This window comes from Nannobrachium achirus, assembly GCF_963921795.1.
Source record: "Nannobrachium achirus genome assembly, chromosome: 15".
Taxonomy (NCBI): domain Eukaryota; kingdom Metazoa; phylum Chordata; class Actinopteri; order Myctophiformes; family Myctophidae; genus Nannobrachium; species Nannobrachium achirus.
In genome coordinates, this window is record NC_137822.1 from 8,227,701 (window position 1) to 8,255,094 (window position 27,394).

Here is a 27,394-nt window from a genome sequence, read left to right on the forward strand (position 1 = left end):
CATTACAATTAACACTAAACTAAAACTATGCCTTTCAGAAATGAAACTCAAACCCATTCAAAATGTCCAAACTAGAATTGAAACAAAAACTAAAAACTATACACTTGGTGTCTTGACTACCCTGAATGAACAGAGCCAAGGGAGGGCAATGTTGAGCTCAGTGGCACATGGAGTAATTCAGGCCTGGTGGGCTTGGCTTAGAACCATTCAGAACAATAACTGCTTCACTGCTGCTTGATCTTTTTATTTTAATGCACACATTAACCAAGTCACTAAAATTGCATTTTTTCATCTTAGAAATATCGCACGAATCAGACCCTATCTCTCACTGAATGATGCTAAAACGCTTATTCACGCTTTTGTTTTTTCGCGTCTGGATTACTGTAACGCACTTTTATCTGGCCTGCCAAAGAAATCCATTGACAAGCTACAACTCGTCCAAAATGCGGCTGCCAGGGTTTTAATGAAAACTAGGATGAGAGATCATATTACTCCTGTTTTAGCCTCCTTACACTGGCTACCAGTTGCTTTTAGGATCGATTTTAAAATTCTCTTACTCGTTTATAAAGCACTAAATGGCCTGGCTCCGCCATATCTCTCTGACTGCCTGTCCAGATATGTCCCTAATCGCCCCCTCAGGTCCGCCAACGCTAACCTGCTTGACGTGCCTGACATGACATATAAAAACTATGGTGAGACAGCCTTCTGTTTTTACGGGCCGACCGCCTGGAATAAGCTCCCAGCGCACCTTAGACAGGCTCCCTCTGTCGACCGCTTTAAATCACTGCTCAAGACCCATTTCTTTACCCTTGCTTTTAGCTGATTTTCAATCTCATCTGTTTTATCCTCCTTTTCATGTTCTCTTTCTGTTCCTAGGGTTATATTCAAGTTTTGAATGTTTTGTACTGTGTGGTTTGCTTTTTTATTTTTACTGTTACTATGTGTACACTTTTGTTCTGCATTGTAAAGCACTTTGAGCTGCATTCTGTCATGAAAGGTGCTATATAAATAAAGTTTCATTCATTCATTCATTCATCTGGCGGTTGGTGTAGGCCTACAAGCCTGGCATGGCCAGACCCAGGGCTATTTATTTATTATTGTTTAAAGGCTAGATCTGTGCCTGCTGTTGGGCCAGTTTAACAGACTACAGTACAGTACACCCGGCCAAGTTGAATGCAAAGCACTTTATTTTACAATACTGTACAATGTGTGTACATGGTCCAGCAATTGTAGGATTATTGTAGGAACAAGGAACCTCCCAAGTTGAATGATCTGAAAAGAGCAGGGAAAAGCTCAAGTACATTTGTTCTATGACAAACTTAAAATCACATCCATACAGCAGTGTCAACTGCCTGTGGTCATATACTCAAGGACTGTAGCCTATTTATCCACATGTTTGAGTATCTATAGTTTAATTGAGTATTTGTATTTTGGGGTACTCAAGTACAGTACAGATACTCAAAACGACTTAAGTGCAGTACTCAAGTAAATGTACTTAGTTACTGTCCACCACTGGTTACGAATAAATGTGAAGTCCCAGTTAGTAGAAGAATCTCAGACAGTGATACTTTGGGATGAAAATGTGAATCTCTCCATTCCTGGAGTTTCTGCAATTCACCTGTTGCCTTAGACATTAACTTTGATTTACTTGATTCAGTTGGTCTAGAGTTACCATGTTAGTAAGGCAGTTAAGTTTTAATTTTACATTTTAAAAGTGTCTCAAAGATCATAAATCAGTTGTAATGTGGCTGATGTTTTAGCAACATACAGGTAGTCTTAGATTGAAACATCATCAAACTCACAAACTCTTCTTGAGTATCTTTCGATTAGTCCAGTGTTTACCGAACATTTCTACACATAAAAGATACATTTGGCGTCATAGAGAATAATACCTGGGCACTTCTAGGAAGGACTAATGCACCTATTATTTTGCAGTGGTGACTGATGTTTCTTAAATTTATGGAATTTGAATGTTTTTTTTTTTGTTTTTTTTTTCATTTCTCAAATTCTTTTGAACAATTACTTTTGGGGTTCTGTGTGGAAACATTTAGAAAATCTTTTGGAATAATTATTAAACATTTATTTGTAGAAAAGTAAAATTAGAGATAATTTACTCAGGACCCATGAAAATGGTTCCGCAAACCCCAAAATCGACCCTAACCCATTATATGGGAGCCACTGGATTAGGCTATATGTGTGGGGGGACCACTAGGGTCGAAACGTTGTTTCTACATAATAAAATTGTCGCTGGAGCTACAGAATCAGTGTGCGGACTTCCCTTCTTCCTATGGGGGGAAGTTAGACCATAACCACTTAAGCCTGATCTTTATCACTTTGCTCTAAAATTGTGTTGCATGATGATGCATGACACTCACAATGAGGCAACGTGTTATACTGTAGCAGGCCTATGTGTTGAAAGTGTTTAAAGCCTAATACTGCGTTTGGACAATGCCATATAATCTATGGCATCTTTGAGGGAGTCTTGTTAATCATGTTAACCTTTCAACTCTATTCTATCCTTTGTGTGGATGAATCCCTTCCAACCACAGCCCCCGACTGCAGATACATATAGCCATCCAGACTCACCAGGCCTATGGAGCATGTGGGGTTGTGGAAGAGAAGAAGAAAAACAGCATTAGAACTGAAGACGTGGACAATAATGGACATAATATGTATATGCATTGCAGCTCTTGAAGCTATCGATATCACTCACATAAGATAAAAGCCAAATGGTGAATATACTATGTAAGCAATTTACCCCGAGTGAGAGGACATTATGCTCTGATAATGTCCTGTGTTAGGGTGTTATCGGACGAGGCGAAGCCGAGTCCGATAACACCCTAACACAGGACATTATCAGAGCATAATGTCCGACCCCGAGTGGTAAATAGCTTTTCTACCACTTTTTCCCTTATACATGAAAGAAAACACATAGTTGTAACTTGCAAGGATCTTAAGTTACAATCATTATTGCCTATAAAACTTCCGCGAGACAGCAGATAGTTCCACCAACAACATCTTCTACTCACCAACAGATGGCGCCAACTCCATACTAATCCATGCGTCTAGCTTACAGCTAAGCTAACGTCAGTTAGAAGTACCGTTCCGGCCGTAAATAGAGGCTGTTCGCTTCCAGAAAGGCATAGGTTCAGAGAAAAGGGGCTTTAAAGTTGGCGGATTGCATTGGATCCAAATAAATCGGCGACTATAGCATGCACGTTAGTGAACATAGGACCGTTGCCACGGTCATTTGTTGGTTGGGGGAAAGGTGTTCCGACTACCTCCTGAAGTCCCCGGATGTACACTGAGGCTCATTGATCTCGGACAAGTCCTCACACAACTTTGCGGCAGTAGTTCTCTCATAACCTCCGGAATTTAGCCAATCAGAATCCAGTATTTGAACACGTGACTCGAAAAAGTGGTAGAAATAACTTTAAACAACATAACCCATAAATCACCCAAACACATTCTCCATTGCAAATAACAACACATTAACAACTGTCAAGTAGAATTATTTGGCCAATCTTAGTCAATCAGACGGATCAATCGAAAAATGTGTTCTGTAAAAACCATTCTCCTCGTGTCACATAAGTGCCCAACCCTAAGGATTGTCATTTAAGTAATGTATGCTGTGGGAAATGATCAGAAATAATGAAAGCAGCCCGGACGGCAGGGAAAAAAGTGGGTATAATTGGCTGCAAAAAGAAAAGAATAAAGGGCCTAAAAAAAGAATATATATTATAGCACCTTTATTATAACCGCTATAATAATGTGTGGTGGTCAAAAAATCCCATGAAACACCAGGGCACATTGTTCTACTGTTAAACTGGGTTAAGGAGGCGGGAGGAAATAGAAGTGGGTCAACGCTCAACATCAATGTATTACAAACACAAAGTCAGAGCTGTTAAACTTAAACAGTTAATGAATGAAATGTAATTTTGTTCAACCTTTAGGTAGTGTGTGTTAATACAATATAACGTATACAATTGGGGTGGTTGCATTTCATCTTCATGCTCTTCTATTGAGACGTTTCGATTGTGTCAAAGGTCATGTCTCACCTAGACACAGGATCTGACAAATCTTGACCCGGTGGTCAGGATTTATTCCCTCCCTGATTGCAGGCACGCTCTATTTGATGCCAAGTTTCAGAACTTGCGAAGGAAACAGGGTTCACATCTGGGGTAGAAGTGGAACGTTTAACAGCTTTAAAAGTTAAAAGTATAAATCACTTTTTTTCTCTTTAACTTACATTGTTATATGTACTGTAAAGTAGTCTAACTTTGTTTCATGTAATACAGCTGTCTCAATAATGTTGAATATTGTGTAAAAAAAAAAAAACATTGGAAGCAGCAGATGCCATATCATCCCAAAACATCACAGCATACATTTCACACTGGAATTCAAGCAAGGTCTACATTTGTTTTGAGTGGTCTTGTGTAATATTGTAATATTTTGAGATCTTGTGTTGATATTCATTAGCTGTATGCCATCAAAACCATTAATGCCTTTGGCTTTTTATTTTAGTGTGGCTTTTAGTGTGTGTTAGTGTGTGTGTGTGTGTGTGTGTGTGTGTGTGTGTGTGTGTGTGTGTGTGTGTGTGTGTGTGTGTGTGTGTGTGTGTAAATCAAACAATCAAAAGATGCGATACTGATGGAATTTCTGATAATGAAAAATACCCACTATAAGTATTAGAAATAAGCACTCCGTTTAAGCATACTTTTCAAGGTAATGTTTTTATTCACAAATGAAAAAGAAACAGTACCGTGAAAGAAGAGGTGGTATTAACTACATATGGTATAATGATGACACATTTAAATGGGAATATGGGATTCAGTTCAGAGAATACTAGAATCAGCAATAACTGTGAATCTGGATGACTCCAATGAAAACCTTGACTATAAGGAACCTTAGTATTATTAGCACAAAATAGACACAAAAAAAGGATGTTACGGTCTTATATTGATATATAAACAATACAAGCTCAAAGCATTGTTATGCCATGCGGTCCTCGATGACTCAGACTTTCTCAGGCTTGCATGTAGTATTTATTGTACATGCACTTTAACATTGTCCAGGTTTGATCAATCATCTCATATTAGGTGGTACTTCCCACAATACCAGAGTTATGACTTTTGAGTTCACTGTGGCACAGGGGAATTCACTGACCGTGATCAGCACACAGGCTGGCTTAACCACTTAAAAGTTGTGAGCTTGTAGATCAGCCATTTTAAAAGATCTAGACAATCTTCACCTACAATGGTATGGTCAAATAGGGACACCAGATTGAACGTGGTTAATATGGGCCAAAAAAAAGTGCATATGAGGGTTGACATTAGTTTTCAATTTAAAGCCCTACAACTTTTCACACTAATCTCTTTCACTGATGCCAGAGATTGCACCAAAAATAAATGGTTCAGTGTCTTTTGTGCAATTTATTGAGGTCTATTTTGTTTGCAGAGATTTTCACAGGAAACTCCCTAATGTGAGTGGTTGATAATATGGTCATGCAGCATTGGAATAGTGAATGAATCGGGTTACATATTGTCGTTGTCGGGTGGAAACCTTCTCTAAGTTTCAAATTTGTATGTCCTTTTGCAAAGTAAATCCCTGCTTCATCATACAAGGCCGTCGCACAAAAGTAGTGAAAACAGCAGATCTTCAAGCACACAACGAGGCGTTGTGTGCTTGTAGATCGGCTGTTTTCACTAGTTTAAATCATTTTTAAAATGAAAAACGTTTTTGGACAAGGTTTTCACCCGACAACGACGATATGTTTCATAACTGTATACTGGACCGTACGGTGACGGAGGGATTTTAAAGGGTTCAAAAATAAAACGGGGTTCACAGTGCTCTCTCACAGCAAGTCATAACGGCTCATTCTACTTTCAGAGGAAACGCTATACAGCTAGATTTCATATTCTACAAACAAAATTAAACAAAACGGTTAGTACAGGCCTAATATGAGACATGCGTGTTGTCCAAGGGGAAGGAGGTTGGGGTCCGAGAGCTGCTGTGGCAAAGCTCAAAAGAACTATAGAAGAAGGAATCGGGGAAATGTTTAATTCAAGAGAATCTGGACACATTCCTTCATATCGAACAGCAACGTGTGCTACTGCACTGAAAACGTTAACATAAACACCCGTCTCATCTAGAATCCTCATCACCACGCACCTTGCAATGTTGGGCATGAAAATAAGAAATTGCAGCAGAATAACTGCAATTTGAAGTGGTCTCTGAAATGGTAATAAAACACCGTCCATGTGATGTTAAAATGTAGACTAGAGCAATGTACAGCATAACTGTGACTTAAAAGCTGCAATCCATATTTTTCTGTTGTAAATAAAAGTTTATTTTAAACCATTCTTTATGGTATTCGTATAATTTACACAAGGTACCTGCTCTTCTATTGAGACATTTAGGCCAGGTAGGACCATTACAGGTTGTATTGCTTGACAGTCAAAACAATTTTGTCTCTCACGTGGGGTCCTGGGTTCAAATCCCGGCTAGGGCATGAAAGACTGCAGATTGCAGCTCTACATGTCAAGGGTGACTTGACCTAATGATTGGGGGTGAAAGATGTTAGGGTCACCCAAGTCACTTGAGGATGAATGTGGAAAATATGAATCAAAACAACAGAAAAATATGCGTACATTAAAAAAGAATTTGAATCCACCGAAGAATATCCACTGTGACATTCATGATCCGCTCACATTAACTTAATCCAATGAGATATAAAATAAGCAATGTGCATTTTGGTAGTCTTCGCCATCATAGTTCACCAGTTAAATGACAGGACACAAGCTTCTTTTTGCATTTCCTTGTTTTTTTAAAAGACACTTTTTTTTTAAACGCATTTACAATCCCGATACATTCTAGTGGTTAACAACAGTTTAAGTAATATTCTTAAAAAAATATGAGGGCAATAAAAGGCTAAATCTCACATCAAGTGTATGGGCTTCTAGTAGCTGGCATGCATAAAAAGCAGTGGTAACTGGACAAGACAGAATGCATCCCTCACACACCACTAAAAGCCACTGTTCATTAGAACCTTGAAGCAATAACTGACCCCTTGTTTTATACACTGCATATAAAATTGGCAAAAAACGCTAAAACAAGTTAATTATGCAACAGACCAGTGGTTCTCAAAGTGGGGTCCAGGGACTCTCAAGGTTCCTTGAGGGGGGGGGGGGGGGGGGGATTCAAAATAGACCACCTTGCAGGTCTGTAAATCAGAGTGTACAAATGGAACCGAAATGGACCTTTACGGGTCCATTTGGGTCCTTGAAATTAAAACGTTTGAGAACCACTGCGACAAATATCAAAAACAAAACAAAAGCATATACATTTCAGCATGTGTGAGTGTGGTTTGCTCAAAAGGGTAACAACGGTATAAGCGGACGAAAAGAAAACCGATTAAAGAGACGGGGGGAGGGGGAGAAAAGCCAGCCTCGAGGAACCACCCTACGATTCTTTCTTTTTGTTTTTCTTCAGGAAGGAAGGCGTGCGGAACTTCTTCTTCTTCTTGGAGGGCGATTTGCTCGGGGACTCGTCGCCCTCCTGCTCTCCTGTGTCGGCTGCCTCCTCCTCCCCCTCGGCCGCCGCCTCCGTGGCGGCGGCGGCGTCGGGGGCGGAGTCCTCGGCGGGAAGTGCGGGGGCGTCGGAGGGGTCGTCGGGGGTCAGGTCTGGGAGGGTCTGCCTCAGGGTGGCCGCGTCGCTCTCGTCCTCCTTATAGGTCTGCTCTGGCAGGGATCCTGCAGAGGGAGGGCCGGCAGAGGACTAGTTAGTTCAGAGCCTTTGGAGTCGCGTGTGCATGGCACCGGACGGTGCAGAAAAAGGATAGTATTGTGTGTTTTTAGAACAAAACGCCAGGGGGTTAACTAGTACTACTTAACTCTGCTGCAAGTCTGTAATGCCAAGGAAGCTACTAAACACTAGGATTTCATAAGAACCAGCTACTTCTCTTCACTATTTTACTTCACTGTTTAGAAAAAACACCAGACGCAAGATGGTTAACTAGTACTACTTACATTAACTCTTCTGCAAGTCTGTAATGCCAAGGAAGCTACTAAACACTATAGGATTTGATAAGAACCAGCTACTTCTCCCCTTACTTCTCTCACTGTTTAGATCAAAACATCTGCCATCTTTTTAGCTGTAGTACATTATTCAACGTTATACAACAGCAGTGCACTGAGTATCATTATCTAGCAGTGCAGTCAATGAGCACTACTGCACTGTCTCATCAAACAAAGAAATCAGCTGTGATCGCGGAGAGGGCACAGCCCTGCCTAGTGCCTACGGAACTAATAATGCACACCCTCTCGTGTAATATTGCTTAAATAAGCCGACAACAGCAGACTCTGTAGTAACGCCACTAGCCATTAATATATTGGTTCACAAAGGTTTTAATTTCAAGGAACCTCATAACTACCGTAAGGGTCTATTTGGAACCCCTCACAAGGGACCCTGAGGGTCCCTGCCTGGACCCCAAAAGAGAAATCACGTATAAATACATGTAGTATTCTTTAACCCATTTAGACCTGAACACGTTATGACGCAATATTGTATGCTTTAAATATTAAAAAATAGCAGATATACAAGCTCACAGCGCGCGCTGCGAGCTTGTAGATCTGCTATTTTTGAAAAATCATGAAAATTCGAATTTTGACCCGATTCTATAAGTGTCTTTTGAATCCTTCTAAGATTTTTGGAAAAAAACTATGTTTCTATGTCAGCAATCTGGCCAGCCATCGTCAAAGAAAAGGTCCTTTTCACTTAACTGGAGCTCAGTTAGTCTGTTCTTGAGAGACTACTATGTCAGTGGTGCTCAAACATTTTCATGTGAAGGACCCCCAAAATGATATTTATTTGGCCACGGACCCCCATTTCAAAATATCTAGTTCCAGGGACCACCCAGAAGCAAAATTTGAGTTACAAACGTTCGCTTTGAAAATACATATATTCAAAGATTTGCACACATTTTCATGACTTTTTCAAAAATAGCAGATCTACAAGCTCGCAGCGCAGCACTCGGTGCTGCGCTGTGAGCTTGTATATCTGCTATTTTTCACTGGTTAAAGCATTCAATAATTCTAGGCCTAAATGGGTTAATATCTTCAAACGAGTGTGGCCCTTCCACATTTTCAACATTAACATCCAAAGACACAAGACCACCTAATTCACAAGAACACACACAAATATCCACACCAAAAAATCTCCAAAGATCATATGAAAAATAAGCTGCGTTGCTTCCCTTTGTCTCTCGTCAGCGTTAATATCCCTCGTTTTGACGTGAAACAAGATTTATCTGCATGCTGGTGCACAGCATTGGTTTATTTTACCTTCACTTATGCAGGGCAAACTTAATGAGTACTGTTTTCTTGTTCATTTGCAGCCTGTGTACAAACAAAACAAATTAAAAGTACATTTTGAGTTTAGAAGCTATTCAATTTTCTGTGATTAGATAAACTCATTTTTAAATGTTATGCAGATGCATGGATTACTAAATGGATCATGCAGCTAAAAGAACAGAATGCATTTCATCCTGTAAGTAACGCAATTAGATGTGCTAGCATTTAAACTTTAGGGTGCCAAAGGGTAAGACTGCATTATAAGCCGAGAAATAGATTTAGGAATACATAAAAATTACCAAGCTGCCGCCTTTAATATATATTTCTACTATGTAAAAAAACAAGTAGTGTGGTTACCCAAAATAATGCACTCTGCTTCCTTATACCATGGCCATGTGCAAAGGTTAAAATATAAAGTTGTTTTAATTATTCAAGGTAATATGCTCCCTATGTAGAAACCTTTCAAACTAACAAACTGCATACTTGGTACTATTGAAGTAACCTTTATTAAACGAAGTTGTCTGAGTCATCATTGATAATAGTACTAGCTAAATCAGTTATAAATAGACAACTTCTACTTCACTCGATTTTTGTTGCAACTATACCTATGGTAGCTTAAATAACAATTAATACGATTATTACACATTTTAATTGAGAACGGTTATGTGCACCCTCCCGCCATTTAGAAATGTGTATTGTTTGTGGCCATGGTATAACAGTGGATAATATGATTATTTTATTTCTTATTTTATTAGTTGAAATTGTGATATAAACTAAAGTACGGTACTTCTATATGATAGATTTAGTTGAATTAATGATGCCATATTTTTAAGTTTTAAGTTTTGAGTATTTAAAAATAATTTTCAGTTCAAATGTGGTCATGATTTAATATAATCTAAATCTGGATTTTATGTGCGTCACCTTATTTGCACCACAGCCAGCAAGTTAAAACAACTCAACAGATCTGCTTATCAGGTTAAAACACAACTCGGCACATCCAAAACATCCAGTGAAAAGCATCCATTTCAAACCACCACCTCATATAAAATCACCCCCGCAAAATACAGCTCGCCCAGTTAGTTGTTTTTCTTACTGTGATGCAGACAAATTATTGCCCAAATAAATGCCCTGCCATACTCTGTCATGTAGCATAACACCCCGCTAACAACTTAGAAGCCCCTCTATTCTGGTGTTAACACTCTTCAAAAATAGCTCTACAAGCTCACAAAATGTTGCAACGCAACATGTTGTAGAGCTTGTAGATCGGCTATTCTTGTCAAAGAGATATGGGGTAGGTTCGGGGAGGGGAGCGTACAAACTAAAGTATTAGTTCACCAAGTATAAAAGGTATAAGTGGTTAAAATACTTACAAAAGCATTGTTTATTTCAATTACCCAACAACGTATATGCCTCAGAAACAAAGAGGTATGTCACAGAGACAAAACCCAAACTACACATCACACAGCCAAGCTCCGGGCTGCTGCCGTAAACCATTAAAAAAGCTAAACCAAGAGCATTTTCTCAGCAAAGCCAAAAAAGCAAGTTTGGTTCTGAAAGCAACACGCCAGTATAAAAGCATTGGTGTACCTGGTGAAGGCCTCATCTGAAAAAGAAACATCAACATCATTTTCACATTGAGACAGAGAAACAGTGTGTAAGATGTGCGTTATGTGCGAAAACACGTAGGTTTTATTTGACCAGAGGGTCAACGGCAGGAGGAAAAGCGAGGTTACACGACCGGTTGTGCTGTGAGATTTGTTTCAGATTACTACACTCCTGGCTGCGCTTTGGGACTGTAGAACAAACACATCCTTAACCAACCTAAAGTGAATTTAGGCTGGATTCAAGATCAAAGTTATCCCCAATTTATAGCCTTCATAGTAAACGGTAAAAACAAGTTGGGTCATTTGGAAAATACATCTCCTTTTTCTGATTAGGAATTTGCATTCACTGAGGAAGCCATTATGACTGCAACACAAAATACATCTCCTTTTTCTGATTAGGAATTTGCATTCACTGAGGAAGCCATTATGACTGCAACACAGTGATCGTGAACGAAGGCAAATGAACTGAAAGCTGATTAACTGACTTATGTACGCCGGATGGGTTTCTGGCGTGCGACGACATTCATACGACCGAGAATAAATTGTGAATTGCCCGGGAGTGGAGGAGACCTGAAATAACTCCCATCAACACCAAGAAACAGATCGAGAAGTCAGTCAGAGATTGGAGGAGAGGGTGGGGGAGTGGAACCCCCACCCAGCCGTGGGGTTAGTGAAGAGCCGAGAGCAGCCATGCAAAGGGGAGGGTTAATGGACCAACAGAAAACATGGAGGTGAGAAGGAGGGTGGAGGAGGAGAGTGGAACAGTACGTACTTACTATGGCAACAGGTACTCTTTTGTAATTCCATCTCCTTGATTTGTAAACGCAGCCACAAAGAAGGAAAAACAAAGCACAAGTAGAAACAAATGTCTATGCAGGTCAAACCAACCACAGCCAACCGTGTTAAAATTAATTAAAAAAAATAAAATAAAAACTAAAAAAGTGAAAAAAAGAGTCCAAACCACCAAAAGGAGAAATAAAAGAATGGATGGAAACCATTCTTAAGACATCCTCCCCAAAAAGATGGAGAATGGACGTGAAGTGGTAGAGAAGGAACGGTACACAGAGACATATCTTTAATAACATTTCTGTTATTAGATTACACCTGGTTGATATTAGCGACCATAGCTTGAATGACTTATACAGGGTTAAGTGCAAAACGTTTCCATAGCACGGATAATACGTTACGCCACTGTCGGGTGGAAACCTTGTATGCCATAAAAACCCTCCTTTTGGAGCGGTGCAAACCGCTCCTACATTTCACTTTGTGTGTATTAGTACGGATCTCCATGTAAGTGAAAAGACAATCTACAACCTCACAACGCAATGCATCGTTGGGAGCAGTGGTGGAAAAGGTACTCAAATGTTTTACTTGTAAAACTATCAATGCTGAAATGTAGAAATACTCTATACTAAGTTAAATCAAAGAACAGAATTATACATTTACTTGAGTAAAAGTAATAAAAAAAAATTATGTTTTTGTAATAATAATAAAAATCTACAAAGTAACTAGTTTTCAAATAATTGTATGGAAACTATTTGCCTCTGATGTGTAGTGGAGTAGAACTAAAAGTAGATAAAATACTTATGGAAATAGTCCAGTAAAGAAATAATACCTCAAATTGTACTTACAGTACTTGAGTACATTTACACCACTGATTGTGAGCTTGTAGATCTGCTATTTTCACAACGTTTATGCGGCACTCTTGTGTGATGAAGTAGGAGGACATTCATTTACGAAAGAACATAAAACATTGAAACAGAGATACTAGGTTTCTGCCCGACATCAACGATTATTATTCATGTATAAGCCATATCAAGCTAATTCTCCAAGCACAGGCTTTCAGGGACAGTCACATCATCATGAAGGATATATTAATAATATACGGTAGGTGCAATCCAATAGTAATAAAGACCAAGAGGGGAAGCTAAAACCCAAAGAGAAGAACAAGACCCTGAAGGACTTTTGGGACATGGTGAATATGGTTTGCCATTCTGTTGCATTCTCTGGAGTGATCACTGAACATTGTAAAAAATATGCAGATATGTACCCCCTTAACCCATTTAGAACGGGTACACATTATTGTGTATCATTTTTTTATGCTTTAACTATTTAAAAATAGCAGATATACAAGCTCACAGCGTGGCACCAAGTGCCGCGCTGCAAGCTTGTATATCTGCTATTTTTGAAGAATCGTGAAAATTGGAATTTTGACCCGATTCTATAAGTGTCTTTTGAATCCTTCTAAGTTTTTTTTTCGTTCGCTTTAAAAATACATATATTCAAAGATTTGCACACATTTTCACGACTTTTTCCAAAAAATAGCAGATCTACAAGCTCACAGCGCGGCACTCGGTGACGCGCTGTGAGCTTGTATATCTGCTATTTTTCAATGGTTAAAGCATTCAATAATTCTAGGCCTAAATGGGTTGCGCTATGTAGTATTGTGTCATGGTAGGTTATGATGTACTATAAAGTACGAACTACTCGATGGCGTTGACAATTAGAGCAGGATTTCACATTTAATTTTTGTTTTCCTTTATGAGTTTGAGTTTTTTGGTCCGCTGCGTCTGTTGTTTTTCAGAAGATTTTAAAAATCTATTAAAAAACTGTATATAGAAAATGGTGCATTTCAATCAGGTGACCAAACCATCCGTCTAGTAACTATGTTTTTAACATATCTCCATCACTTGTGATGCCTAATTATGAACGTAAAAGCTGCGTAGTAATGCTTTTTCAATCTCCCATGCTACAAATAAATCCTCTTGGCCTGTTATTACTCATAAAAACACAGCACAGCAACCTGGAGTAGTTTTGTTAAAGACCAGAGCACCACAAACAACGGACCACCAGACCAACAAGCAGATGGACGGGGCAGGTTGGAAGCCTGGAGGAGAAGAGTAGTACCGTTTTCTGTCATCCCGTTCAATCAGAGCACCCAAACTACCATGCCGGAGGACACCTGGGAAAATCAGTGTTGAATCAGTACGGGCCGTGGACGACGTCCTCAGGTCAACCTACCTTCTTCCTCTTCTTCCGCTCTCACGGGGGTGCTGGGGGGGGTGCGGGTGGGGCTTTGACCTTTCACCTCCTCCTCCTCTTCAGGCTCTGCTTGCTGCTCGGGCTCTGAGAGGGAGGGCAACGAGAACAAAACGATAAGGAAATGGCTGCCCGTCCAAATGAAAAAAATAAATGAACTTAAAAGAAATCGGTACACACATGGGATTTTTAACCGCTTAAGTCAGTGCAGTGGTTTTCAACCTTTTTTTCATATCAAGGCGTCGATTATTTATTTGGCATTTGAGCCGTGGACCACCATTTGATGAGATTAGACTCAAAACTTTGAATATTTTCTTGTCGTTGGATATGACTTTGTTAGAGCTACCTTAGGAGAGATAACAGGCAAATGTTAATCGAAATAACAATTCTTCTACATTCTCAAATTGCGCAGACTTCTTGTTAATGAAGTAATGTGGATGTTTAACAATAATGTAACTCTTGAGAGCGTACAATGAAACCAAGCGGACCCGAAAGGGTCTATAAGGGTCCATTTGGTTACCAACTCTCCATCATTTATCTGGTGACCACCTGGAACCCCCTCAAGGACCACTGGTGGTCCCCGGACCACTGGTTGAGAACCACCTGCTTAAGCCGCACTTTATACTTAGTTGAAAACAGCTGTGCTACAAGCTCACAGCCGTTTCAGAAAGTCATTCATATTCAATCAGGAAATAGTTCAAAATCATCCCAACAGATTGTGAAAATCACCTCAACACAGGTAAAAAAAGAAATGCATAACACACTCAACAAAATGGAGGAGCAAGCCTTAATTGGGTGCGCCAAATACAAAAGTAAAGTCCACCTTTCAGAAAATCTCAAACGACACCCAAAGAACCCCAAGAATGAAGTCTTTTCAGATCGTTTTTTTGTGTCAGTAATCTTGCAAGCCAAGAAGTCGAGGCTTGATGTGGACAAGTAGAGAAAATAGTTGATTAGTAACTACACCGACAAGCATTTCCCTCCTCTACCATGTCAAAGAGGATGACAGTGAGTACATGTCCATGACAGATTAGCAGGAAAAATACAACACCACGTGTTCAAATCCACCCATAACATTCTGCAATCATGATATGATATGACATGATAGACACAATTAAGGCTCCATTATTAAAAGAAACAGGTTTCATATTTAAGTGAGGGGGGTATCCAGGGGGGAAAAGGGGGATGGATTTTAATCTCAAAATGTAGTTGCTTTGCCTCGCCCAATCCTCTCTCCTCAACTTCTCATCCAATCAAAGTGGAGAAGAACATTTGAGGAGATGCACCTCAAATACTCTTTCCCTTAACGCTTTTTGAGGAGGACAACCGAGTGTGAGGAGACGGGGAAGCAAATCAAGCTAAAACTTTGGAGATTCAACTGCTGGTTTGGGAGGGTGTTTGCACTGCAGGTGGTAAATCAAAACAATGTGAGCAAACTCCAAGAACCCAAGGGGGAAAAAAGGAGAGAACACAACAGAACAGGCAGGGACCCCCAGACTCCCAGTACAGCAGGAGGTACAGTAGTTCAGGGTCCAGGACCGGGACAGGGAGGAGGAGGGAAGCGGAGGACCCAAGCTGCACATGATCAACGCTTCATATGGTACCTGAAGCCTGGCAGGCCTCAGCAGCTTCCTCTCCCACCGACTGCTTTCTGGTGAGAGCTTCCAGCACCGCGCAGTGGAACTCCTTGTGGGGGGACTCTGGGGCTTTCTGACCTTCCTCTCCAGGGGGACCCCCGGGAGTATTCTCTTCAGCTACGTCAGCCCCACCTTCCAGGCAGGAAGAGGAGACCTCTGCAGAGGCGGCCTGGGTAGTGGAGGAAGGGGCAACTGGCAAGGGAGGCTTCTCCGAACCGGAACCGTCTTGCTGCGGTTGCGGTGTATGGGTGGAGGCGGAGACGTTTCCGGTGGCGTTGGAGATGGAGGTGTTTCCACTATCGGTGGAACAAGTGGATGCTTTTTTACTGGTCGGCTCCTCGGGCTCGGCAAGCGGCATGTTGTCGCCGCTAGTGATTGAATCCTCCTCCTGATCAGCTTCCTGTCTCTGCACTGAGGGGGGATTTTGCGTTTGCATAGGGGCAACACACTTTGACAGCCCTGCCGTAGGATTCTTAAGTCATGCAAACGATTATAATACTAATACTGCTAGATATTACTTGCCAGAACTACTGCCAATAACTATTATGCAACTATTGGTTGAAATGAAAATGAAAACAGATGAAAAAAAAAAAAAAAACAGAGACAATAAGAATATAAAGACAAAAGCATCGTCTCCCTCTCATTTTCAAGTAACCTTATCGACCGTGACACCAAGGTCAAAGTGTCACAATTGAAGAAATGGGAGACCACACCTCCTGTTGATATACTAGCTGTACAATAAAGATAAACTAACATAAAATGTTTAATTAATCTAGCACCGGATTGTAAGCCTTAACATTTTCTGTAAAATTAGGCAAAGAGTGAAGACATTTTGTAAAAACAGATAACATTCCATGACAGTGAATGAACTTGTCTCCGCAGCCTTATTATGACAAATACCCCGGAACTGGAAGGAAATGATTCATTAAAAGGAGGACCTGTTGGTTGGCCTCTTTCATGTGCTCTGATTTGTTTGTCTTATGCTAGTCATTGCACACTGTAGGGGAGGAAAACAAATTGCTACCAATCAAAAGTCAAGTGCTGTTGTATTTTGTGAGCGTCTAACTTCAATATCGTGACTTATTTCCTAGTGAATCAATATAAGCCAGCAGAACACAACGGTGGGCAGGAGCTGTGCCTGTCTCAGCCAATCACTGTGATGGGCCAGGGTTGGTATTCATATCTGGTATTGAAGGAAGTAATCAAGTCTAAAAATGTAAAAAATCCTAGTTTAAGGTAAACCGTCCTGCTCTAAACATCATGGGTTCAAAAGCAACAACCAGAGAACAGCATTCTACTTTCCCTGCGAGCAAGACTCAATAGCCTGGTTTACCTTCATTTCCTTTCTGTTTCTGCTCCACCTCTTTATAATAGTCCTCCATTTCCTGGTCGTTGACCTTGGTGAACGGGTTGGGACCCTTCTTGTTGACAATCACCCTGGGCTGGTATTCCTTCTCGATGATGGCCTTGGAGGCTGTCACCAGCTCCCCCTTCAGGAGACACAGAGGAAGGACACAAGGGGACAGCATGAGCCAGACATAGAATTCTTAAAACATGAATGAATGTGTTCATACAAAGAAAGGATTTATGTTCATACAAAGAAAGGATTTATGTTCATACAAAGAAAGGAAAAAAGAAAAGGATCAACAAAGTAAAACTGTTGAGCCTTCTACCGTTGTCAAATGTAGGATTATCAGATAAAAGGCTGTTCCCTCCATACATGAAAACAGTATCAATATATTCTATAGCCCAATTAACACATAGGAATGAGTTAAATCATATCCATAAGGATGTTACGGGCCACCATCTGGTCAATCTATTGAGTAAAAAACAGTTTCTAATGCCATTAACGACTTTAGCCTATACATTTTTCAAAATTTGCTGGTCAACAAGCTCACAACCACTATTTCTGCTATGTTTGCCCCACATAGAAGTGGTTGACATCTATTAGGTTACAGCTACGTCAAGTTGGGACGTGGAAAATCCAACTGTCAATAAATGTAATTCTTCAACTTATCTTTGAAGCAGTACATATAAAGGATAGTCACTGAGCACTAAAGTCACTGGATGTCAAATATGCAACTTTAAATTATTAAACAAAGAAGGGTGAGAATGTAGTCAGACAAACCAATAAGAGCAAAAAAATACCTACGGCTATCAGAAGGCTCCTAACTGAAAGAAATGCTCATAATACTAATAATAATCCTAATCAAATGCACTTAAAATAAATGCAACTTATCTCAAGGCCCTGTATGCATAAAGATGTTTCACATTAATCAGATTACATACATTGAACATTGAACAGACAGTTCAGCCTGACTGAGGAGGCCAAGCAGTGAGCTTAGCAATGCCTGTCACAGACACCATACGCTGCCATTGTCCATATTCACATGGTGGCCATTTTGCTCATACATTTTAATTGGGGGCATAGATATATAAACCTAGATACCTACACACTAACTTCATTTCATACATTGGAGCGACCTGTAAAAAAGTACAGGCAGAAGTGCAGAAGTGCGGAAGGCACACTGCCACTCAAAGTGACTACTGGCCAATCACAGCGTTTCTTTCCGCGACTTATCGATTCAATATTCAAAGGAGCTTTATTGGCATGAGGAAACAAAAGTTTACATTGCTAAAGCAAGTGCCTCTCAGTCTGATTGGCCTATACCGAACATCCCCTTCTGTGACACACGGAAGTGTGCTTCAGAATTCCGGAAGCTTGCCTTGAAAATTGCCTGGACTTATTTTACAGACACCCAAGAGCCGGAGGAGGCGTCTATGCTTGGGCGTAAGTTTGAGTATGACGTTAGTGCAAAATGGCCACCGTGTGAATGCGCTGGCCATTTGTGCTGCCACTGCGTCAGGACTGGGAATGATTCTATGAACGAACGGTTCTAGGAATACAGAATTCACCACCAGAAGCGGTGGTTTAAGGCAAGCACTGAATATTTCACAGTGCATGAGCAAGTATTCAGTGCTTAAGGCAGTGGTTCTCAACCTTTTTTTGAGCTATGGACCACTAGCATATTTTGAACTATCCTCACGGACCACACAACCCCACCTCCACACAACAGTAATTAAATAAGAAGACGTAACATTCTCGTTTCTTTGTTTTTCTTTCTCTGTATAAAATTGCTTGTGATATTGTTATGTACAAAAGGTTTCTATAGGTCTGTTCAGCATTTCTTCAAATGTGTATGTTAAAAACTGAAAGCAATAAAAAGTATTAATCACAAAAATAAATAAGTAGTAACTCATTGATTGTACACCGGTGTCGCTCACAGAAAATAGTGTAATTCTTCAACATTGTGCAACAAATTATATCAAGATACTGTATATTTTTCCCCTCACAACTATGCCTGTTAACTTAGTTAGTTTTACGGATTAAATATTATTCAAACACATTTTTGTGAATGAAAAACAAAATGTACAAAGTATATATTTAGTTAATTTCCCCTTGGACCACCTATACATATTCCATGGAACACTAGTGGTCCGTGGACCACTGGTTGAGAAACAGTGGCTTAGAGCACTGCCACCCGGCAGGGATGCAATAGAAGGGACTAGTGATGGGTCGTTCGTGAGTGATTCGTTCAAAAGAACTAGTTGGTTCATTGCTGTGAACGTGAATAAACATCTCCTCACGCGTTACACAGGACAGGAGATCAAGCAGTACGCACAACGTAACAGTGTTTTTTGCGAAACTGAGCGGCGAACGTGAACGAATCATTTGAACGTATCATTTCCGTGAACGAAATGGTCCTTTCACTGAAATGAAGCGTTTTGCCCACCACTAGAAGGGACACACAGCAGTGTTCATGGTGACGGGAGCAGTAAATACCTTTCTAAAAGACTTAGCAGGGCTATAGGAACCCTCGGACACATCAAGGCCATCAATAGTGTCCGTAGAGTCGGACAGAGGGGCATCCTGCAATAGTAAACCCAGCTCTTAAACACGGACACTACATTGTCGCTGAAACCTTGTATCTCCATATTTATCTTTACTTTTTATAAACGCCCTACTTCCTCATACAAGAGAAAAGTAGCAAAAATGGACGATCTGCTACCCCACAACGCCGCGTTATGACTGAGGTTGTAGGTCGTCTATTTTCACCGTTTTAAAGGTGAAAAAGGTGGCTCTTTTTCCATGCCCTGAAAAGCAACAGTTTTGGACATACAAGGTTTCCACCTGACAGCCACAATATTCAAATTAGATCTCCATTAGGTGTTAATATTTACATGCATGCGCTCAATATTCTCCCTTCTCTCTCTCTCTCTCTCACACGTGCAAAAAAAAAAGAAGAAAAAAAAAAAAGAAGAAAAAACAGGTGGTCTTCAGGGGCTGGAGATGGAATGGCAGCAATCAAATGCTCAAGCTAATGAGTTGCATTGACATACTGCACACACAAGGGGGCACTAGTTGTCTCTCTGTATGTACAACGCATTGTATACTACAAGTCACCAAAGCCTCCCTACAGTTCATGATAATTAATCAGGTGTTAAAGTGTGTTCTAATAAGCGCATTACAGTCATATTGATGCAAGATGCAAATTAAAAGCAAAAATATCCATATTGCTGATGTCTACCCTCATTCTGATGGATTCAGAGATGCAGCAATCTTAATCTGAATACCTCGGGAAAATAAACAGCACATCATGCAAAACTGTAACTCAAAAAACGAAATCTCCAAATCCCCAAGTCTGTAATCCTTTTGCACTTGTGGGTAAACGTGGATACATTTTACCATGTAGATATGAATTTGTTATGTTGTGGTTGTGGCTCTGTTGGAGGCGAGCGATCTAGAAAAGGGTCTGTGTGTGTTATTTGTATGTGTCTGTTTGTTTGTCCAGGACAGATTAGGGTAGGCTGGTCCGATCAGTGCCAAATGATTCTTGTGCACATTGTCAGTAGGCCAAGGGAGTAACTCCACACATATTCCCCATATTGTTTTAAATATATTGAACTTGGGTGGTCAAATCTGGGATGAAACTTTGCCCAAATATGGGGACGTATTACGTCATAGATTAAGTCATAGACTGGCTACAAGACGCCCGATATCTACATGGAAGCCACATTATTAGACCATGTCTTGTTTAGGTGCACACAAGAGAAAAGACTTAGGCGAGGTGTACATGGGATTTAGTTGCAGGTTGTACAAGACCAAAATTAAAACAAATAACACCATTTCTTATCTCTTAACGACAGAAAAGAAAATACATAAATGCAAAAGAATTATAATACAAAATAAAAATGGCAAAATCAAGGAAGGGCAGTGGACACATCCTGCAGCGATGAAGTCACCTCTCCCGGACATAATGTGCTACTCACCTGCCACAGTGACAGTCTCTGCAGTCAAAGAATAATGCCATAGTTACATACGTCACCCCACACGCACTGGGGTGCAATACGGAGGACATTTTGGCTCTCATTTGCCAGCATTGAAGTTATCCCCTTAGATCAGTGGTTTTCAACCCTTTAACACAATTAGTGCCTCTTAATCTGAAAGTTGCTTGGTGCCTCGGTGCCACGCCGTTTCCTCCATAGGCCGCCGCTATTATTTTGAAGGGCCGGAAGGGGTTTGTTTTTGTTTTTTTGGATTATCACTTGACGGCAACGATTACGTCATCTAGTCACATGACAGTGTGGGCCCACAAGAGAACATGGCTGCGCCCACCTTTTGTGTACAGTATGGAAGAGTGGAGACCATCCTTTGTATAAGAATGTCCCTTTTGGAGAAAATGAAGTCTATTTATGGGCCTCTCAATGGATTTACTATGGAGGACGTTAACTTCGCGTGCACGCCCGACGTGCGTTGTAAACAAATCGCGGACATTGCCGATGCGGGCGGGACCGGAGCGACGTACAGTAAGTAATAATATCTTTACTGTATATACAGTAAGATTCACAGTCCTCACCGTCAACGGCGCCATGGTATTAACCCTTTCAATGACGGTGAGCGCCGTCAACAGCAGCAGAACAGTTAAATATCAAGGTCAATTATTTATTTGGCATTTTTAGCCACGGAGCACCATTTGATGAGATTTAGACATTTTGTCCACAATTCCATTCTGTATTGATGTGGTGCCATAGGAGAGATAACAGGCAAACGTTGACCAAAATAACAATTCTTCTACATTCTCTACTTGTGTAGACTTCTTGTAAATTAAGTGATGCCGATGTTTGACAATAATATAACTCAGAGAGCGTAAAATGAAACCAAATGGACCTGGAACCCGACCTCAAGGACCACTGGTGGTCCCTGGACCACTGGTTGAAAACCACTGCATTAGATGCTAATCTATGATCAGTTTACCTCAAAGAGGTCGTAAACACAACAAATGTAATGGGACTTAGAAACGCTGGTTAGATGTTGTTAAATGTTTGGCCCAGAATAGCGGGTGGTTACGGCTGATACTTGACCTGGGCTGAATATATGATGAGACATTTTAAGCGTGCGATTGTTATTTAGTATACAAATATGTAACATTTGACAGACCAATACAAAGTGACCCATAACTATAAAAAAGTTAAAAAATAAAAAATGGCTAAATGTACCACCCCTAGGTCTAGTTAATTGTGGTTGGGAAGCAGCTAGTCCTGTAGCAGATGGGTACTGGACGTGTTTATGAAGGCTGACCTGGGTATAGGCGCGTTCCACAACGGAGCCAGCACACAGCAACTGAGACTGGGGTCCCGCTGTCTTTATGTCCTGAAGGTTCTGCTCTCGGATCTGCAGGCAGAAAAGGACAATGGGGTGTTGTGAGGGATGGCACAGACAGAAATCTAGATGCCTCTTAACCTACGCCCTCCCTGTGAATGTGCAGCTAAGAAGCAAGCACGTTGGCTCGTCCCTGACTCCTCCTGGCCATGTGTATAAGGTGCCGGCCACACGGAGCTGGATATTTCTGAAGCTAGACATTTCTGAAGCTAGACATTTCTTTGTTTGATTGGGGCTTGCAGCCACACGAAGCTGGATATTTCGGCTGCGAAACTAGATATTTGTGAAACCGGATAAATAAGTGACATTGAAAAATATCCGATTCACTGGATCCATGTAGGCATGGAACACAGATATCTCTGAAGACTTACTGTGTGTGTGCTTTGTCCCCCTAGTGGAGGTCTGGGGACATATTTTAGACCTAGATATCGTTGTCGTGTGGACCTAGATATTTTTCTATGTGGATATCTGAAAAACCGGGATATATGAAAAATCCAGATCTGTAAAGCCTAGGATTGGTGCAGGTTGGTGCCTTGCATGGTAATGTGTGTGTGAATGGGTGAAGGCAATGCAGACAGTAAATGGTGTTCTCCAATGTGCTCTACTGTTTTTATCCTCCAGAAAAGATAGGACAGGGAAAATCTTTTGAAATAAAGTGACAGACACGATACTTACTGCAGGTCACGATACGGTTTAATATTACGATATGTTGCGACTGCGATACATATTGTGATATATATTACGATATTGAGATGAATCACTGGAAGGCGAACTAGCTATTAGTAGTACAGCGACATCTAGATGAGCGGAGTGGTCAGGACCAGAGATTTCTAACAAAGGGAAAAGTATCGCGATACTAGAGCCTGGAGTCTTGATACAGAATTGGGAAATGAAATATTGCGATAAATTGCCATATCAATGATATTGCCCTATCTCTAATAACTAGGCCTGTCCTCTAAAAATCGACGAATCGACGCGTCGTTTTAAGCCCCGGGAATCGACGCCAATTGTTTGAGTCGAGGAGTCGAAAATATATATATATATTTTTATATCACCAGTTAACCTACTATACTGCGGTGCACTGCTGCTAGACTGGTGTCATGTACTTCCAATTGAGAGATGTAGCAATTGGCGAACAGTTATTTATTGTCTCGCACCAGCGTAGGGGTGAAAGTGAGACGGAACGGCCAGAACCGCCGCTTCGTTAAAACATTCGGAGCCGGGACGGTGTTCCGTACTTAAGAGGAGAAGCACGCTGTCAAAATCCCATATTAAATAACCTGCCACAGCACACACGCACGTCCACGAAGTAATTAAACAATCTACTAAAGTCAAATTAACATAGGTCTACACACAAGTGTAGGCTACTAGTTACATTTTCTAATTAAAGTGCTTCTGAATTGTTCCAGTGTTGTAATAATCCATGATGATGTTTGTAGTTTGTTTCGCTGTGTTTGCGTCCATCACATGTCCACACTGAGGGCTCTAGCTGGGAGCTGTGCCTCCAGCTATTTATGATCAGTTTCTGAAATGAATCCGTTCTCGACACCGACTCATTACTCTGTCAGTGCTCTGTGTCCCGCGACTGCGGACTGGATCCCATCGTTCATTTAAAAGAGCCATTCAAGAGAGCGGAATCGTTCGCGAATGTCTCATCTCTACTGCACGGCAGTGGATGCTGCCGAGACGGGGCAGAGTTGATCAGCGGAGATGTTTTATTGTTTTAACGGTGTGTTGTACATTGCTATGCAGATAATGTTTGTGCTCGCGCACCGATATCACCGAAAACACCGTGCATTCAATTCATCTTAATGTATTATTGTGTTGTGTTGATGTGGACGTTTAAAGCAAAACTTTTTTTTTTTTCTTTTTTTTTTACACAAAGTAGACTATAAAACGATTCGTCGACGCGTCGGAATGAACCCCTCGATTCGAATCGATTCCAAAAATCCCAAGTCGAGGACAACCCTACTAATAACCCATTTAGAATGGGTACACATTATTGTGTATCATTATTTTATGCTTTAACTCTTGAAAAATAGCAGATATACAAGCTCACAGCGCGCCTGCGAGCTTTTATATCTACTATTTTTGAAAAATCGTGAAAATTTGAATTTTGAATACTTCTAAGATTTTTTTGAAAAACCTATGTTTCTATGTCAGCAATCTGGCTAGCCATCGTCAAAGAAAAGGTCCCTTTCACCTTTTTGAGTTACAAACGTTCGCTTTGAAAATACATATATTCAAAGATTTGCACACATTTTCACGACTTTTTCAAATATAGCAGATCTACAAGCTCGCCGCCCGGCACTCGGTGCCGCGCTGTGAGCTTGTATATCTGCTATTTTTCACTGGTTAAAGCATTCAATAATTCTAGGCCTAAATGGGCTAATAAACAACCAAAGATTTCAAATATCAGAAAGCTGTCCTACCTTATTTCTCATTTCCAGGACGTCTTTTGGGTTGGTGTTCATCGGGATGAACTGATTGGCTACAGCGGCCTGGCGAACCCCCTCCTCCTTAGTCCACTGTAAACACCACAACAAGCGTTAAAAAAACTAACAAAAAAAACAAGACACCCAATGGAACAAAACAACATGGAAGCCCAAGAACAAAAATGAGACAAACAATGCAGGCGTTTACAATACAAGAAGAAGAATCATGCTTGTCAAACTGAAATGGAGAAATTTGGATGGCTGTCAAAAACAAAAAAAAGATTCAATGGCAGTTTGGACCCAAATGCAGTGAACCAATGATGATGTGCTTCCTGTTACAAAGATGGGGGAAGGGCCATAGCTGTGTATGAATGTATCTATTGGAAAATGAAGCCTTTCTACTTGATTGCTTACATCTGTGAATGCTTCAGTGAGCGATGGAAGGCATTTATTGTCCAGCAGTAATGCAGGTATCAAATGCATGTTTTGGGAACCCTATGAGAGCCCCCGTGCATGTGCAGATGTGGGAGGGGTGGCTAAGACGCATGTATTAAACGTGTGATTTGCTCATTGTAACATTTGTGTGATTCATTACCAATACTGGCCCCCCATGTGGTGTGGTACATGGTCGCTGTCGGGCGGAAACCTTGTATGTTCAAAATTATTACTTTTAAGGGAATTGATATAGTTATTTAGTTACAAGCTTTGCAGTTTGCATAGATTAGACCCTAATCTTGTTTTGGACAAGTCATTACGGCCGTTTAAATAACAATTCTTGCTTCATTTTACACTGACATAATGACCAAGTACGAAATAAGGCTTTTATTTATGAAAACAAAACTAAACGTTGTATTGTGGAGATACAAGTTTTCTGCCCGACAGTGACAATATCAGGTTTAGTATCACTATCACTAGTACTGTGTGGAGCATAGCGAACCTGCCATATGGTAACCATTAAGTAAAACCATTATTAACATTCCCATCATCATTGATATACTATTTTATTACAACTCAAAAACCAGGAACTAAATATAGTAGAGCACACTGAGGATCAACTCAAAAGAGATCACGTAAATAAATGCTGTTAACCTAAACATGTGGAGGGGCAGGGGACAGTGGGGTGAGGGATGGGTGAGGAGAGGAGAGGAGAGGGGAGGCGAGGAGGAACGTGGGTGACACGATGGGGCTTGCTTACGAAGCGAAGAGTGGCAGTGAGGGGTGAGCTGGCATCACCAAAGTCATTTCTCCAAGGCTAATTACCAAAAGGGACGACAGGGATAATAAGAGAGAAACGCACCCCCAAGACACTTGTCCTCATGGGACTGAAATCTCATCGGTGCAAAACCCCAAAGTGAGGACAACGTGGTTTCTTGAAGATTAAACTTTCCCTGTCTAGTTAAAATGGCATGTTCCTCTGAATCTGATCACATGACAAAAAAAGGATAACCCACTAAAGGTCAAGTTTAGTTTGACAAAAACTACAAGGGCAAAAAGCATTATTAACCCGGTAATGCTCAGCTTGAAAAAAACACAAATAAAAAATAATTCTGCACCCATTTGTTATACAAATGTAACTGAGTAAATGAGCAGCGTGTGAATATTATAACAAAATATGTTTTGCTCTCATGCAATTTTGGGATATATATTTTTTGAATAGTGCATGTAATACGCAGTAAGAAGCATTAAGCTTATGGGTACATTCTTGATCCTGTTTGAAGCTAAGCCGTTAAAAGTGCCAAACCAAAGGGGCTAGAGAGATGGAGGAGGGTTGGTTGGGTCGAGGATGGGATGAACATGTATGCACGATATACTCACTGAGAAAGAGTCTCACAACACAACATTTCCTACTATCCCAACAGGAGATAATTGATTCAAAAGTCAGATCAGATTTTCATTTGTCTTTCTTTTTTTCCCTTGATTTATGCAAATCATTCATGCAGGCGTACACCTTCTGGAGGGGGGGGGGGGGGGGGGGGGGGGGGTTGGGGAGGAGGGGCGATGTTTGAAATCATTGTTCAGATTCAAACTGAAATAAAACAGGAGAAACAAAAATATGGGCAATTCAAAAGTACAACTGATAATAGTTGCAGGTATTTTGGGTGGGAGGAAAGAGAGTCAAAAAGCAGGCTGCATGACTCTGTTGCGGAAGTAATTTCGTAGCGCTTATACGATTGCTCTAATGCTCTTGTGTACAAAAATAAAGCATCATTGTAACAAATGTCTAATATGTTTAGGTAGGCCAAAGCTAAAAGCATTGAATCTTTGCTAACAAGCCACCTTTCTCGTAAGACTTTAGATATAAAATGTGCAAATAGCTGAACATTCAGATATACTAGCTTTTGCTTCATTTATTTCACTCTTTCTATCATACTAGAGGTTCAGGCTGCAGTCTCATACCACCAATCAGGGGGCTTTGTTCCTTTCTTTCTGTGTTCCTTGTGCGCCCATATATGGATATCTCTGTATCTGTCAGTCCTTGTCCCTTTTATGGCCATACTGTATATGGAGATCCATGATGTCATCAGTATATGCCCATATATGGGCATAGCGCATAACCCATATATGGGCATATCTGTTGATTTGGCAAGTCTACACAACCGTATATCTG

The 27,394-nt window shown here is 40.6% G+C and overlaps 1 protein-coding gene across 9 annotated transcripts in view; it reads right to left on the bottom strand.

Annotated features, from left to right (window-relative positions):
* Positions 1-4,723: 4,723 nt before the first annotated feature.
* add1 (adducin 1 (alpha)) overlaps positions 4,724-27,394 on the bottom strand; it is a 57,595-nt gene continuing 34,924 nt past the window's right edge. Inside the window, exons 11-19 of one of the 9 annotated variants that reach the window (XM_080743305.1) lie at positions 24,784-24,879; positions 22,271-22,363; positions 19,475-19,561; positions 16,964-17,120; positions 15,598-16,041; positions 13,976-14,080; positions 10,938-10,953; positions 9,342-9,395; positions 7,627-7,751 (exon numbers count right to left, since the gene is read on the bottom strand). In XM_080743305.1, coding sequence (XP_080599431.1) covers positions 9,344-9,395; positions 10,938-10,953; positions 13,976-14,080; positions 15,598-16,041; positions 16,964-17,120; positions 19,475-19,561; positions 22,271-22,363; positions 24,784-24,879 — 1,050 coding nt within the window. In that variant the 3' untranslated portion in view covers positions 7,627-7,751; positions 9,342-9,343. Of the gene's footprint in view, positions 7,752-9,341; positions 9,396-10,937; positions 10,954-11,726; positions 11,765-13,975; positions 14,081-15,597; positions 16,042-16,963; positions 17,121-19,474; positions 19,562-22,270; positions 22,364-24,783; positions 24,880-27,394 lie in introns of all 9 variants that reach the window. The other 8 variants (XM_080743306.1, XM_080743309.1, XM_080743307.1 and 5 more) reach the window with 8 other exon arrangements.